General features: G+C 35.0%; 1 protein-coding gene across 1 annotated transcript; it reads right to left on the reverse strand.

The window, feature by feature from the left end:
- Window positions 1–390: 390 nt before the first annotated feature.
- On the reverse strand, window positions 391–14,894 carry LOC141584271 (nephrocan-like). The gene is given in 4 exon segments (XM_074397571.1): window positions 391–838; window positions 10,181–10,709; window positions 10,712–11,078; window positions 14,706–14,894. Coding segments are annotated over 4 exon segments (1,533 nt in total).
- Between the last annotated feature and the right edge of the window lie 3,249 nt (window positions 14,895–18,143).

Genomic DNA, 18,143 nt, shown 5'->3' on the forward strand with positions numbered 1-18,143 from the left:
TTTGGGTTGCCCTCCGTGGGCTGCACACTCTGTCTAACCCAATCGCAATGAGATGAGCCAAGTACATCAGTTGGAAATGTAGAAATCATCACCCTTCTGCATTGATGTCCCTGGGAGCTACAGACCGAATCTGTTCCTATTCAGCCATCTTGCCAGCCACACAAATTACTTTTAAAATGGAAGGAATCTTACAAATCTTCTTACCATTGTTCTTTTCTGCATTATTCCCCCATCTCATCTTAATCCTCATTCTTAAAACATTCTTAAAAAGAAAAAAAAAAAAAGGAACCACTACAAAAGAGAATCTTGTATATCTAAGTGTATAGCACATTTCTACTTAAGAGATAGAACATTAAAAAACACTTTCCAAACTGTGAACAAAGTTCATACTTAGTCTATTTCATAGTCATAATCATCATCATCCATGTTGATTCTGATGCTGGAGGGGTCTTCAGGTTTTGATTTCTTTTTGGTCTCTTTGCTTTTCTCAGTCAGATGTAAGTGATGCTCACATTGCCTCATGATCTTCTTGGAAGACATCCAGCTCTCCCCTTGCCATTCAGCTGGTGTTGCACATTGTCCTCCCCTTACATCTGTGCCCTTGGCCATAAGGACTTCTCTTGCTTTTAGGAGACTGCAGGTGCAATTCCAGGGATTTCCATCTAGGTACAGGTGCCTGAGGCGAGGCAGACTGTCTAAGGCTTTCAGGTCTAAGGCAGAGATTTTGTTGTTCCTCAGGTTTAGAACATGAAGCTCCTTGATGTCCCTGACCTCCCTTTCAGAAATATCCCGGATGGCATTGCCTTTTAGGTCCAGCCTAGCTAAGGTCCCTGGGAGCCTACAAAGCATGGAAACAGGATGTGAGAGGAGGCCATGCCCATCATTCCACAACTGCTAGGGTAACAGAAACTGAGCAACACTGCTTTTCACACAGCATCTCACACTGCTTTTCACATTGCTTTTCCCTCTTGTTAAGCTAGGAAACAAGCTTACTTGAGAAAATTAATTATAAGCACAGGGCCAGGAGCGGTGGCTCAAGCCTGTAATCCCAGCACTTTGGGAGGCTGAGGTGGGTGGATCACAAGGTCAAGAGATCGAGACCATCCTGGTCAACATGGTGAAACCCCGTCTCTACTAAAAATACAAAAAAAAAAAAAAAAAAAAAAAAAAAAAAATTAGCTGGGCATGGTGGTGCATGCCCGTAATCCCAGCTACTCAGGAGGCTGAGGCAGAAGAATTGCCTGAACCCAGGAAACGGAGGTTGTGGTGAGCTGAGATCATGCCATTGCACTGCAGCCTGGGTAACAAGAGCAAAACTCAGTCTCAAAAAAAAAAAAAAAATTATAAGCACAAATCCCAGTCTCATTCTCTGGATCTTTAACTTTTTCTCATAGATCTTATGTTCTAACCCTCTGATTTTTCTGGCTCTTACTTATAAAAATCTTTAGTTTTCTTGTGAAATGAGATCCCTCAAACAAAGTGATAAGAAAAACAGTAAGTTCCCAACTTCTAAGGTGGCAAAGGCCATTAATCAATAATTTACAGAAGGAGTGAAAATGTCAAAAGTATGAAAAAGTCTTGTTCTTTAGGAATATAAAAGGCAAATGAAGAAATAAAGCAATTTTAATGTAGCAAATTAAAACAGGGCTTTAATTTTAAAACACTGTTGCTGTGGGTAGAGATGGTAGGAGTGTAAGCTGGTACTGTTTAGGAAACAATTTAGTAATAAGTATCAAATTTAATCAATATCATGGCTTTTGACCTAGGAAATAATAGGAAAAGTGAGTATTTATTTACAAAGATGTTTGTCACATATTTGATGTTTATAATAGCAAAAAAAAAAAACACTAATGTTCAATGACCTTAAGTTATGAGAAGATAGAATATTATGTGATTACAAAAATCATGGGTTTTGATTTTTTTTTTTTTTTTTTTAAGACAGGGTCTGGCTCTGTAGCCCAGGCTGGAGTGCAGTGGTGAGATCTCGGTTCACTGCAACCTCTGCCTCTTCGGCTCAACTGATCCTCCCACCTCAGCCTTCTGAGTAGCTGAGACCACAGGCACACACCATCACACCCAGCTAATTTTTTGTATTTTTGGTAGAGACAGGGTTTCATCATGTTGCCCAGGCTAGTCTTGAACTCCTGGGCTCAAGCAATCCACCAACCTCAGCCTCCCAAAGTGCTGGGATTACAGATGTGAGTCACTGTGCCTGGCCTGATGTTTTTAAATAATTATATGAAAAAAGCTTTTCTAACTATGACTAAACAATCTAGAAGCTATAAAAACTTGATAAAGCAACATTAAAAAGAATTTTTAAAAGAAATTGTGTATAGCAAAAGACAGGCAAAGTCAAAAGACAAATGATAAACTGGGGGTAAGTACTGTGTCTGCACTTTGTATCAGACAAAGGATTAATCTCCGTAATATGTAAAAAGCCCTTAAAATTGAGAAAAAAAGAGATTATAAAATAAAACAGAAAAATGGGCAAAAAAGCATTAATGGAAGTTCACATAAAAAGCAAAGCAAAGGGCCCTCAAGTTTTCAACTTTACGCAGAATAGAGAAATTAAAATTAAAGCTACACAGAGATGCTACTTAACACTTATCAGATTGGTAAAAATTCTAAGCCTTAACAATCTGGTCTGTGAACAAAGCTGTGAGGAAACAGATATTCTCATATACTGATAGTGGGTTCTAAAATGGCACAGCCCCTATGGAGAAAAATTTAGCAAAACCTAACAAAAAAAATACACATATTTATGCTTTAGACCAGCAATCTCACTTCTAGGAATACACCCTGAAGATACGACCTTTCAAAGAAAAACAGTATATGTGGCATTTATTATGATATTATTTATAACAGCAAAAGATTGGAAGCAACCCAGTACATTAGTAAAGAACTACCATTCAGCCTTTTAAAAAAATAAAACAAAATACTAAAAAAAGAGGCCGGTCTCTATGAATTACCATGAAGTGATTTCCAGAAAACACTGTTAAAGAGAGAAAAAAAAGCAAGAAGCAGAGCAGTATACATAGTACACAGTTTTTGTGTAAGAAAAGGGGAAATACGAATTATGTATACATGTTTACTTATTTGGGGCAACTGAGGGAGAATGATAAATCAGAAGTGAATAAAAATGGTTACATATAGGGAGTGTTTGGTTCCATGTGATTCTAACTTTTCAACCATGTTAAAATTTTACATGTTTACAAAAACAAAAACAAAATCAAGCCCTAAAATTGAACACAAACAGGAACGAGCAAATTTAATTAATTAATCAAATGTTTATATTTGTAATATAGTCATATGGAGAAAAGAAAAAGCACTCTGATACAACATCCTTAGTGGATATATTTAAGCCTTAGATTCTAAGGACAAAGTGATCTTGAAATTTCTCTTAGTATGATTATTGTTAATACTAATGTTAATAATGAAATTTTGAAATTTTTAATGAATATTATATAGCAAAACAAATAAATATATTCATGTTACTAGGAAACAATACTTTCATTTTAAGAGAAGAGATAAAAATATAAAATAAAATAAAACCCTCTCTGATGTTAAATATGAATTGAAAATGTCAATGTGAATTCATAATTTCAAAAATATATTTTCTGGCTCTTGTTTACTGAAAGGGCCTAGAAACAATATTATATTCTAGTAGCAATGCTACCCCAATGCCATGAGCACACCAAGCACACAGACCTTAGCTACTGAATTCCAATCTTTAAAGAACCAGAGCTTCATAGAGAAATGACTGATTCTATGTTTAGGGGAAAAAAACCATAGAGTTTCTCAGCCAGAATGTGGCAAAATGTTCAAGGATTAATGGAACACCCATTAGGATGGCTACTATCAAAATAACAGAAAATAAAAAGTATTGTCAAGTATGTGGAGAAATTGGAAGCCTTTTGCACTGTTGGTGGGAATATAAAATGGTGCAGCTGCTGTGAAAAGTAAGGTGGTACTTCAAAAAATTAAAAATAGAATTAGCATGTAGTTCAACAATTCCAATTCTGGCTATATATCCAAAACACCTTAAAGCAGGGTCTCGAGGTATTTGTAGCTCCATGTTCATAGCAGCATTCTTCACAATAGTTAAAAGGTATAAGCAACTCAAGTGTCCATTTACAGACAAATAAATAACAAAATGTTGTATATACATACAATGGAGTATTATTCACACTTAGAAAGGAAGGAAATTCTGACACATGCTATAGCATACATAAACCTTGAGGATATTATACTACATGAAAGAAGCCAGTCACAAAGACAAATACTAAATGATTCTACTTATGTGAACTATCTAGAATAGTCACATTCATAGAAACCAAAAGTTAGAAAGTAAAATGGTGGTTGTCAGGGGCTGTGAGAAGGGGAAAATGGGAAGTTTTTTTAATAGGTATAGAGTTGTAGTTTTGTAATATGAAAACTTCCGTATGTTGGTTGCACAAGAATGTGACCATACTTAATATCACTGAAATGTAAACTTAAACATGATAAATTTTATGTTATGTGTATTTTACTACAACTAAAAAAAAAAAAAAAAAAAAAAAGATTAATGGAGTCATGTCTCATGAACAGAGGAACTAGCTTGGAGGGGCTCCCACTAGCCAAATTTGTGACAATTTGGGGACCAAAAGAGACTAGCAACTGTAAGTGATCAAAACATACCAAATAAATTAAAATCTATGGGTCCATAGTGATACTTGGATAAACACAGAAAAGGGGGAGAGGGAAAGAAAAAAAATTATGTTAAGTGGAAAAAGTAGAATGCAAAATTGAATGATCCCAAATATGTAAAAACAAATTATGTGCTTATAACTAGATAAAGGCTCTGGTTGAACAATCCTGAATTATTTTTAATTTTAAAAATAATTAAAGCATATTAAGTTTTCAACCTTGAACAGCTATTGCTTTATAACCAGAAAGAAAATAAAAGGGTTTTTAAAACTGTGAATACAAATTTGAAAATGTCATGCTCATGCCTATTGATTAAAAAGTAGAAAAGAGTCACAATGGTGAACCTGAAGATCTTTTTCCTACACAGAAACTTTGTAGTAAGTGCTTTCCATTTTATGAAATACAAAATGTCTGAAAGTTTAATAGGGGAAAAGTCTTCAAATTGAAATACTACCTGAATGTTATTTTTATACAATGTGAATACACTGAATATGTATTCATGAATTTTAGTATTCAGTGTAGTTTATTGTGGCAGTCCCGGTTATATGACTGTTACATCAAAAAAAGAAAACAAGTAAGTTTAGCAATATTCTATGATAATACTATCTTTCTCTTGTTATAGTATTATTATTACATGAATTTTATTCCAAAAGGTCAGTATTTTGGGTTTTTGGTGCTTGGCCTAAATTTTGCCTTTGGAGTTTTCTTTTTTAAACTAAATTAAATTTGTCATTTTATATTTGTAATCATATCCTAGACTATACAGTAGTATGTATACGTAAGTATTTGTACTTTTTGGGTAAAAATCATTAAAAGTGTCTTCTCCTTAGATAGAATAAACTTTACCTAATAAAGTAGATTAATTTACCAGGGAAAATCATGTTATACATTCTAGCAGTTTGATAATTAAATTCAATTCAAAGTTAATCTCCAATAAAATATAATTTTGTGCACACACCAGCTTATCTAAATGGTATACAGAAAATTTCTTAAGTATAGGTTTCCCCCAGCCAAGGAAAAAATAGACTTGTTGGATTGTGTACTAGTAAGCAACACTTCGTTCCCATTGCAGAGGACAATGAAGCCTAACCAGAAAAGATGCGCTAAACAGGAGTCAAAAAGTATCAATGTATTAAGACTTGTGTTCTAACTTGAGCCATTCTATTTACCACTACGTGGTTTTAGGTAAGTCATTTTGCTTCTTAGAGATCCTAATTTTCCATCCTACAGATGAAGCATTCAGTACACAGAAGTCCTATAACCAATGTTAGATAATGAAAATAAGCTAGCCAAGTTTTCTATGAAACAAATACAATTATCCAGTTCTTGGATGTGTATCCCAAAATTGTGACTGTTCTTAGGCTTGACTTTTTTTTTTTTTCTTGTTTGTATGAAACTCATCACCAAAATGACATTGCAAGAGAAATCACTATTTATCCTGGTTTGGTAACTTTCTAACAGTCACTTACTGCTTTGATATAATTTGTCTTTATAAGTCTGATTTATATTTTAAAGTAGCCCTGATTTTAAAATTAACAGTTTTCTAGAAATGCTATCATGTCCTTTGGGTAGCTATTGCTTTTTGGATGAAAAAGGGGCATAGCGCATTTTGCCAGTAGATAGCACTTGGATATAAGATAAAATGCTATCTGCATTAGGTTGTAGGAAGCTATTCTAGATTTCAGTAATCTTCTGAAGAGTGGGTAAAAAAGAGATAATCTAATTTATATTTATTCACTAACCTGCAAATTGATGAAATCTGAAGCAGAAACAACTGAGGTCCAGTTCCTGGGCATTCGAAGCAGTGTTATTTTACTGACAGTAGAGTAAATTTCAGAGGCAGGATTATGCAGTGGCTAAAATTTCCTGGCTCTGGAGTTAGACTATTGTGTTTAAATTCTGACTATGATGTTTACCAAGTTTCTGAATACCTCTAACCCATAATGCCCTAGTCTGTAAATTATTAGGTAAACCAGTGTACTTACCTTGACAGAATTATTTTATGTATCTAAGTTCGTTACTGGTTTTAATAAGTACTTAATAAATGTTAGGTCTTATTTTCTATCTCAAGTAGTGTAATGAGGCAAATGTAGTAGGTATTTGAATATATGTGCACCTAAAACCATATGCCATTATTTTCTTCATGAAATGTAGAATGGAGGATGGTAGGCAAAAGAAAAGATGTGCCAAAATATCACTGTTGATAGAAGCAGATTGCCTGTGTTAATAGCTTACTTGTAGAAAACTGATTGCATAGTATAGATTTTGTGTATGAAGAAGCACACAACTTTTTAAAAGTTGTAATGTGTAAAGGCCATAAATAAAGAATTTTTAAAATTAAAATATAAGGAATAGATATTATCGTGTTTTAAGTTTTAACTTTTTTTGAGACAGGGTCTTGCTGTGTCACCCAGGTTGGAGTGCAAAGGCACAATCATGGCTCAGTGCAGCCTACCTCAGCCTCCTGAGTAGCTGCGACCACAGGCATGCACCACCACACCCAACTAATTTTTAAAAAATTTTTGTAGGGGTCTCACTATATCGCCTAGGCTGGTCTTGAACTCCTAGGCACAAGTGATCTGCCTGCCTCAGCCTCCCAAAGTGCTGAGATTACAGACATGAGCTACCGTGCCCAATCATGTTTTAACTTTTAATGAGAGGAAAACCACAGTGAAACCTTCTAGGTCTTTCCCACTTGTCAATCAAAACAAAAAAGGGCTGAGGAGTGGAGGCAGTGTTGATAGGGGTATTTCAAAGTCACAAGAACTTCGCTATCACAGCTAGCCAAGTACTTTGATAGAGCAGACAGCTGTGTTGCTTAATTTAAGCCTCACAGGAAAAGCCCATTTCCACTTCATGTTACTGGCCCCATTGTCCTTGCACAGTAGTTCTTGACCCTGGCTGCACATTAAATTCATCTGGGAGTTTTTCAAAAGTCATGATGCCTGGGTCCAGGGGCATCTGATTTAATTGGTTTGAAGTGAGGCCTAGGTATAAGTATGCATTTTAAAAATATTTCTTCAGATAATTCTAATGTGAAGCCAGATTTGAGAACTATGGCTAGCTCAGGCTTGCAATTCCATTCCATTTGGGTAAAACAATGTGCTTTCTGTAATCACTTATTAAAACACAAATACTCCGGCAAGAGTATATAATTGTTATTTTTTTCACTCATTAAACTTAGCAGGATTACTCAACAAAATGCTTTCTAATTAAACTTAGCAGGATTACTCAACAAAATACTTTCTAAAAGTCACTTAAGTAGAAAAACCTACCAATTTCACCATATTTCCCAAGGCTGTCATAGCCTGCTGTCATATATTTTACATGATATAGTTACTGTCTAACCTGTTGTATGAGTTTTTATTTTATACACTATTTTTTTCCTTGGAGTCGGGCAGTCAGTAATAAAAAATAAGGCTTGTAACATAGTCAAGAAGTTATTTAAATAATAAGTATTAGAGTCTTGAGACACTGCAAGTGTGTTTTTGCCTTAGGGCCTTTGAATTGGCTGTTCTGTCTAGAAAACGTTTTCTCCCAAATAACTTCACAGCTAGATCTCTCACCTTCTTCCAGTCTTTGCTCAAAGGTTATATTTTCATGAGGGTTACTGTGCTTACCCTACTTAAAACTGCAACCAGCCACCTCACCTGCTACACTCCTGAACCTGGTAATCACGTCCTTTTTTTTTTTTGTAAGCTACAATACCCAATACAGTCTGAGTATTATATATTTTACTTATGTAATATGTTTGTTGTCAATCTTCCCCTGCTAGATTTTAAACTATATAAAACAGGAAGTTTTATCTCTTTTATTGCATTGATGTATCTCAAGTGTCTGGTAAAATACCTGGCAAGTAAGTGCTCAAAACATATTGATTAAAGTAGTTGTAGATACATGCTTATGCAGTCAAAGAAATTAATTACTTTGAAATCACCTTCAATATGTATTTTCAAATACTGAATTCTCTTGGAAACATCACTTTTTGTTGTTTTACATTGAGTACAGTTACCATACTACATAATTTTTTAAAACTTCTTTTTCAACTAGAAAAAAAGAACATCTCTACATATCAAAGATCATTTTTCCCTTTTTACTGATAAAAAATTAGTACGGGCTGGGCCTACAATAATTAGTGGCTCATGCTTATAATTGCAGTAGTTTCAGAGGCTGAGGTGGGAGGATCAATTTCTTCTAGGAGTTTGAAACCAGCCTGGGCAATGTAGTGAGACCTCATCTCTTAAAAAAAGAAAATGTTTAATTAGCAAGATATGGTACATGCCTGTAGTCTCAACTACTCAGGAGGCTGAAGGGAGAGAATTGCTTTAGCTTAAGAGCTTGAGGCTGCTGTGAGCCATCATTACCCCACTGCACTCCAGCACTGGTGACAGAGTAAGACCCTACCTTAAATATATATATATATATATATATATATATGTATATATTATAAAACACAATAAAATTAGGTAAGTAGAGTACCTTAGGATTCTACAGAAACCAGAAGTTGGTATATTCATTATGAGAAATTTGATAATGCTAATAGCCAGGGCAAGAAGCCTTTTATTTTTTCAATAAATCGCTGAAAGAAAAAAAAAAGAATCCACTGATAGACAAACATAGTATCATTTTAAAAAGAATAACAGTGCTTCATCCTACATTTTTATGATTTATCTACTTTAAAATGTAGAACATGAAATAAAGTTTAAAGAAATAGGCTCAATTAATATAAACATATATTGCATAAGTTATAAATTATGAGGAGTAGAGGGAACAGGTACAGCAGGTTGGATATAGAGGGAGGGATATTTGGGAAGAGAAACTGTCCAAGTGTGAGGGCGTGTGTGTGTGAGAGAGAGAGAGCGAGAGAGAGAACTGAAGAGATAACCAAAACCACAAGGTAAGACAAACCTGGTGGACTCACTCACTCATTCAAACAGACACACAGAGAAATAAATTTGCAAAGCCAGCTTAAGCCCTTTAAAGATCACAGCACTGAAAAGAATATGAGGCTCCCCAACAAGTAATTCAAAATAAATACAATATTACATTGTAATGTTTTAATTTTTCTCTAATAACTTCTACTTCAATACATTTTAAAATATCAATATGTTACTATATTTTCCCCCTCATTTTTTCCTGGTGTCCTTGCTTTGCTAGTGGCTAAGCTCAGGCCTACTGACTGTTGATTATCTAGGCCATATACAGTACTTAGAAACTGAGACACATTCTTTACAGTATCTTTATATTATGTTTGTAAATATACATATTATCTGTCGGTCTCTTGTCCCAGAGGCAAGATAAAGTTAGTGCAGTATTTAGTTTGAGTGCTGGAGTTTCCACACCTCTGTTTGAAACTTCTAATCCTAAATCTTTGTGTAGGCATGATGAAATAATTCACCTTTGCTCTAACTTTCTTGCTTAGATGATGTGCTCAATTGTCCCAAGCTTCAGAAAACTATTATGGTAGCTACAATAAATTAAAACACTCACTCACCTTAGGGGTATGGACAACAGCAGGTTCTGCTCCAGGGCCAGGTTGGAAAGCTGAGAACACCTCTGCAGGACTCCAGCTTCGAAAAAACTCACAATGTTGTTGTCCAGAAACAAATGTTTCAAGTCTCGAAGGTCCTGGAAGTCTTGTGCTGTAACTTTCTGAATCAAATTATTGCTACAGTCAAGTTTTTGTAGCTTTACTGGCAGTCTGAAGGGTAACATTTCCAGCTGGTTTGGGGACAACTCAAGAGTAGTTAAATTTGTAAGTTGCTGTGCCCCATTGATGGAAGAAAGTAAGTTTTCTGACAGGTAAAGATGGGAAAGATTCTCCAAGTGTTTCATGTCTTGAAACTCTACCATTCTGAGCTGGTTTCTTTCCATCTTTAAAGATAGCAAGGATTTGGGTAGATTGATAGGAACTTTAGTCAGAAAGTTACCACTGAAACTGAGAAATTGGAAAGACTGTAGAGAAGTAAAGAAACTACCTGGTATAAGATGTAGTTTATTATTCTCCAAGCTCATATGTGTCAGGGAAGTAACAGGGGTCCAGCTATTGCCTCCATATTGTTGCCATCCAACATCAAACTCTGCAAACTGACAAGGGAGGAAAGCATGCTGGGAGAGAGGGAAGAGATCAGGTTGTTTTTAAGTTCAAGGATTTTTAATTTCATCAGTCCTTCAAAATCTGATCCATGTAGGACATTTATTGAGTTATCATTTAGAATTAACACTTCAAGACTTGCTGGGAGAGCACTAGGGACTTGTCTTAACTTATTTTTCCAGAGTTCTAGGGTCTTCCAAGTACCCAGAGTTTTGAAGATGTCATTTTCTACTGACTCTGTTCCACTGGCAAGCAGAATAAAATCTTCTAGAGCCAACATTTGGTTGAAGTCAGACAGCTACAAAAAATGTGGAGGCAGGGAAGGGGCAGAAAAAGCAATAAATTAATATTGTTTAAAGAATATCATATACACCATCATTACAATACTAACAATACTTCAGATTTCTCTTCGGGTTCTATTTTAAATTATCTCTTGGAAAAGGGTTGAAACTCAGATCCTATTTTTGTTTATGATTGATAACATCAGCATAAGGTATGAAAAATATTATAAGCACTTTCACACATCGATAGACATATAATATTGGCCAACTTTTACTACATATTCTCTGATCCAACAAATTCACTTCTAGGCAGGGATACTTACAAATTGCAAAATGATTCATGCACTAGGATGTTCTTTGTTGTATCATCTTATAATAGCCATAAATTGAAACAATCTGGAACTCTTTCACCAAATTATTAGCAGTTTCTAAATCTAGAGAGTAAGGTTACAAAGGATTTTCAATGGGTACATTTTGTATTGTTTAACATTATGAATAACACTTTTTAAAAAGCATTAAAAGTTAAAAAAAATGTAAATGTCCTAGGCTATCACTAGGATGCACTTACTGGAAATTTGCAACTATATTGTATTTTGGAAAATGAGTTTACCTGTTTCCTATGCCCAATTTTCACCTCACCAATGAAAAAAAATTCATAAAGAAACAAATGTATACATGTTATCTCCTTCGTAGAGCAGAGTTCATTCATGCATATATCCCAGACCTAATGCCACTCTTCTCCTATTTAGGTATTTGCCAAATCTGATATACTACCTTCATGTTTTGCAAGTTTCCCTATCTCTCTATATGCCTGCTAACCTCTTGGCTTAACACTCAGGTCTTTTTGTCAATGATGTAAGCATCTTTATTTAGTGCTAAAAGTAAGGTTATGTTTAAGCAGAAAAAGGAATTTTTCCAGGTTTTCTTCAGGTCGATAAATCTTCACAAAATTTTCAATCTGCCTTAGAATTCAATGAAGCTGGAATTTTCAGTATACAATTTCATGTGCCTTACTATCCACAGTTTTAAATATTTGACTTAATTATGCAGTTGAACACTTTTATAATACAAATACATGATTAACACCTTGAAGGTGAGTTAATTTTGTATCATATATTTATTATAGGTACTTATATTCTGGGAGATATGTGTTGGATTCTTTCCTGATCATCAAAGCAACATTTGTTCTCTATAAACAATTTTTAAATTCTGTAAAATATGGAGAGAATATAAAATAACCCATAATCCCCCCAATTAAGTAATAATCCTTATTTATATATTTCTTAGGAAGAATTTGAAGAAGTTTCTTCTCTTCCACAAAAGATGTAAAGCACAATCATTTTAACTGACTGGTACCATAACTACATTCTCATTTGTCTTCTACCTTTGAAAAAAAATATGACTTTGGCTTATATCCATTTGAATGACAATAGTGAAGTAAACTTAATGATATTTTGCATATGTAGACACAAAGAATTGAACCAAATCTACAATCCTCTGAAAAGGAGTGACTTGGGTCACCTAGCACACTGTCCATTTGGTATCACATGTAATCGGTTGCTCATTAAGTCTTCCATTCAACACAGCTAAGCAGTTCATCATGTCTTGAGAGTGAAGTCTGAGTTAGTGAACAGCAACAGAACAGGACAGAGGGAACAAAAGAACAAAGCTGAACTCCTTTCTTATGCCATACACAAAAATAACTCAAAATGGACCACAGACCTAAATGTACAATCTAAGGAAGCCAAGGAAGTTAAAGAGCAGCTAGTAAAGGAAGAGCAGCAGAATATATGGGGGTGCAGAAAGTGACAGAGCAAGGTCTAGGGAGAGGTGAGAAGGATGGAATCAAGGGTCTTGAATACAAGGAGAGACATGTCCTTTCTGGAGAAAAGAGTTTGCAGAAGTAGATGGAGACAAATTTGTACACAGTGAGCAGGAGCTGACGGAGATCAAGTCTTGTCATTTGTCAATAAAATGGGAGGCCAGCTATTCATTGAGAATGAGGATGGCAGGAATTGAGTACACAACCCAACACTGTACTGAAATTTTGGAAGATACTGAAGGATTCTGTAAATTTAAACCCAATAAACAGAATATACAGTGTATTTACCAAATGCAAGTGAGATATGGTCACTTAAAACTTAAGTATTTTTAAAAGACAAGTATCATTGGTCAGAACTTTCATCAAAAAAAAAAAAACCTTTCATTTTCCTTAACAAAATAATCCTGTCTTTTATTATGGTTCTGTTGTGAACTGTCCTTCCAAGAGATAATTACCTAGCTTAAAGTCAGGGTAGCGCAATGCTGCTCTTCAATGAAACTAAACCAACAACAAATTGACTCATCCAATAACTGAATTTGATAAGAAGTATAATTTTATCTTATTGGCTACAAAGTAACAGTGTAGAATCATTACCAGGATTAGTTGACATTCTGCTCAATAGGCATCTCAAGTCCTCTGAGCCAATATTTAAGCAGCTTACCCTGTAACCAGGTGTTTTGCTTGAATGTTTACACTTTATGGAGACAGACTTGCTATCTGGTGTTAGGCACTACAGGGTTAGAAGATGAAAGCAAACAGATGGAGACAAGACAACTGTGTTTATTGAGAAAGCATCTAAATACCATGCCACATATTTTAAACTCTGTGTGTTTATGGGACACCCATATGAACACTTCTTAACCAAATTAAAGGGATGGTGTCTCGGTTTGAAGGTAAGTTACACTCACCTGCTGCCTCTCTGCACCTGGCTCACAGAGAGGCATTTCTTTATCTTAGAATTCTGATCTTTGAGGGAGAAGCAGTGAATAGTAAAGGAAAATTAGAGAGCCATAGATTTTTCCATATGGAAGTGGCCTGGGATCGCCTATCTAATCTAGCCTTCTTACTTCATAAAGGTGCAGCCCAGAGATTTTTTTAACAGCCAGCCTAAGATAGTCACATCTCTAATTAGCGGGGGAAACAGGGATGAGAACTGTTGATAATTTTCAAAATATCAGAGATCAAAAATAAAAGTTCATTTACATTATATAAGTTAGACAAATCCATAACAATCTTTTCAGTGCCCTCTGGACAAGTGGGAATAAAAATAAAATTCACAATTAAAAGCACATAGAATGACAACTGCAGGTAACTTGGCAAAACAAAAAAATTTACTTCCCCTGTATAGGTTTCCACAAAGACACTGACACCTGATTGATGTGTAGGGTTTGTATGAATTCTTCTGATATACTGGCTTCGCTTTGGTAGTCTGATGATGCTTTAAATATCATCTTCCATCTATGGAATAAACAAAACTATGTTTTCCTCTGAAAGGATTTATTCTTAATCCTGGGGACATAAAGTAGCAATATACTTTTTGTTAAGCAAGAGTCATTTTTACTTTGCAGCAACCTAGTTTTTAATTTACAGTTAATGATTCTTTTTGTTGTTGTTTTCCTAAAAGTAAACATCCAAAGGCATATACCCATCTCAATAGTGCAGAGCAAGCAGATAGCTAGTTCAACTACCTTACTTTGATCACTAGCACTTTTAAGTTATGATTATTTAAAATAAATGTTAACAACCCCACACTAGCCTCCTACACTGTCTCTGTCTCAAAAAGTAAGATTGCAACAATTTGAGTGCCACATGACATAGTTACCTGGAGGTGTTGAATTTTGCTGTGGCTAATGTAGAGCCTCTTGGTGGTGGAAGGAATATTTGATGGTACCTCCTTTAGTCTATAGCATTGCACTGACTGCATAGAATCACAGTTACATCTTCCAGAAGAGTTAGGATTAAAACCATCACTAAGAGAGAGCAAAATAAAGAAAGTATAAATCAGACGCATCTTCCAAAACAGGGGCTCTCAGGTGTAGGTAGGTGTTTAGGTGATGTCTCACTCTTTATACCATGAAATCTAATAATAAAATCTTATGAATGTATACTCTGTCAATGTAAGAAGACAGGAAAGAAAAAAATTCTCAATTTGTCTGGGTTAAAATGTTAGTAACCATTACAAAGAGGAAGGGGCTTAAACATTGATAAGCTGCCTTAATATTTGTAGGTGAGCAAAACTCTTATGTTATTTATGACTTTGAAAGCTAATCTGCAAACACCTCTATTATCTGTAGTTTCCTTGTTTTTAAATGTGACATTAGGGAATTAGTGGGAAAAGACAAAGAGCTGTTTTATAGTGGGCCACAAAGCCTTTGAATTTTCTGTGCCCCTATGTTTAAAACATTTTTGTGGGACTGAAAGAGGCAGGTGTTGTGTTCTCACATTAACTAGTAAGGGAAAATAAGAAGGTTTTCTATTTGTTACTGCTGTTTCAGTAACATTTTATTGCTAAACAAAACAATGGTGGTACAATGGCAAGATACTTAGAGGCACAGATAACTTACTCATTTATCACTTGATCCACTCAAATGTAATATTTGGAAAACATCTTTGTCACTCAAAAAATTGCTGACTTAGAGAACAAAACATCAACATGGGTTGATTATTTTCATCTATTTTTAATAATGATAGAAAGGGCCTCTAGCCACTTCAGAGGAAGTTGTCAGATGTGAAACCTCACTGATTACAGAGGGGAAAGCTTTACTTGTCTAGGCACTCCTTTGTTTGGCTTTTTTGTTATGCTCTGAGCATACCTGCTGAGGGTTTTGAAAGCATTCTATGCAAACAATTATATAAAGAAACTCTCTATCCACAAATGAAGAACTTAATTTCCTAATGCCAGCAGGCCTCATCAGTTTGCTTTAATGAAACACTTAATATTAAAAAGATCCTTCAGCCTCCTCTTCAACTTTACCTCTCTGCTATATTTGTCATTTGAAATGTGAACCCTGAAAATCTGACAGAGATCTTAGTTAATTTAGAAAGTTTATTTTGCCAAGGTTGAGGACACATGTCCATGACATAGCCTCAGTAAGTCCTGATAACATGTGCCCAAGGTAGTCAGAGAAGTTTGGTTTTATACATTTTAGGGTGATATGAGACATCAGTCAATCTATGTAAGATGGACATCGATTCCATCTGGAAAGGCAGGGAGGGGACTTCCAGGTCAAAGATAGATAGGAGACAAATGGCTACATTCTTGTGAGTTTCTGATTAGCCTCTCCAAAGGAAGCAATCAGATATGCATTTATCTCAGTGAATAGACGGGTGACTTTGAATAAAATGGAAGGCAGATTTGCCCTAAACAGTTCCCAGCTTGACTTTGCCCTAAACAGTTCCCAGCCCAAAGTATTTTCTTTTCACATTTCCCCCAATTTAATTTTTAAAATCTTTTGGAGAAAGCATTTTAGAAGAAAATGAGTCTTTGGTCTCAGGTTTCATCTGATCTCTCTTGGCTAGGATGATTTATTCCTAGACAGGTGGGTCTCAAGTTATTAGAAAAAGGTCATTTTTAGAAGGTTGTGAAGTCACATGTACTATGAAAAAAAAAAAAAAAAAACGGGGAGGAAGGGAGAAAGATAACAACAAAGAAAGAACATACTGGAAAACCAATATAGGCCACATTACTCTGAAGTCCATACATCAGCAGGCAGGTAGGAAAGTGATGTATGTAAATAGGTTGCTGTTATGTTATTCTGAAGTTTAAGTTGTCTAGCTTTAGTTTGCAGGGCTTTATGAAAGCACAGCTTAGTTTTCAGTGACTCTGAATTAGGAAAAAGGTGGTCGGGGAAGAAAAAAAATGAAAACAGTATTTTAAAGACTTGTAGCCAAGAAAAAAATTAGATTTTGAACCAAACTGTAGAAAATAATAAAAATTGAAAAACAATAGGTTAAGACTAGAATCTAACTATAGGTGTACTACAGTTTTTGAAACCTAATTTTTCTCTCTCCAGTTTCCCATTTTACTAAAGACAATTCATAGTAGGACTAGTTTGCTTTATTGTACTTCACCTAATTATTTGTATATACTGTAGCAAGAATAATTAATTTTTACATAGGCTGTTCTCTTTTCTTTTGATATGGAGTCTCTGTCACCCAGGCTGGAATGCAATGGTGCAACCAGCCTCCATTTCCTGGGTTCAAGTGATTTGTCTGCCTCAGCCTTCTGAGTAGCTGGGATTATAGGTGTGCACAATGCCTGGCTAATTTTTTCTTTTTTTAATTTTTAGTAAAGATGAGGTTTCACTGTGTTGGCCAGGCTGGTCTTGAATTCCTGACCTCAAGTGATCCACCCACCTCAGCCTCTCAAAGTGCTGGGATTATGTGTGTAAGCCACCAAGCCCATCCTACTTAGGCTTTTAAATTGGCCTTGATGAAGCTTTGTTCCATACAAGGAATTTTAGATAAGATTTTTTTAAAGTCAAGCCCAGTCATGTATTTGTACCATTAAATACTTATGATCCTATGATTTGGTGAATTGCTCTCCTCTTGAGGTTCCAAGATAAACTTGGGGTCCTGGACTTGTCAAAAAGTGGATTCTTTACTTACCACAGGTCAGGAACTCTGTACAGGGACTGTGTAGACAACAGTATGCAGCCAGTTTTTCCAAGGAGTTTTATTGGCTCAATAAGTTTGATCCCTAAAAGGAAAACACATCATTCCAATAAAAGTCTTGGTAACATAACCAGTTTCTCCAATCGTGTCCTGTCACAAATGAAAACAGATTCTTATTGCACTTACGCAACTAACTATATTGTCACAAGTTAAGAATACAAATAGTTTCCAAATTCTGTAGAAATAAGGTAAAGAGAAACAAATATGCTCCAAATTTTGTTCATAGAAATACATTTTAATCAATTGTTAAAATCTGTAAATACCTTACAAGTTTTTTTTTTTTTTTTTTTTTTTTTTTTTTTTTTTTTTTACTCTGAAAAGCAAAACAAAGGATCAGCAATGTTTTAATCAAAACCTGAAAAGATTATTTTGGTCTTCTACTAGTTTAGTCCATGAAGTTAATTCCTGTTCTGCTTGATATTCATGAACATTTCAGTTCTACATGAGTCCTGAAAGTTTGTCCTCTATTTTGATGTCACAATCTTCAAAGTTATCAGAAACCTGCATTCTAGAGCACCTGTTAGAGTTTTATAGAGGACTATAAAACCACCTGCTAAAGAGGACCAAAACAAGGCAAGAATTGTCC

Source organism: Saimiri boliviensis, chromosome 4, assembly GCF_048565385.1.
Source record: "Saimiri boliviensis isolate mSaiBol1 chromosome 4, mSaiBol1.pri, whole genome shotgun sequence".
Lineage (NCBI taxonomy): Eukaryota > Metazoa > Chordata > Mammalia > Primates > Cebidae > Saimiri > Saimiri boliviensis.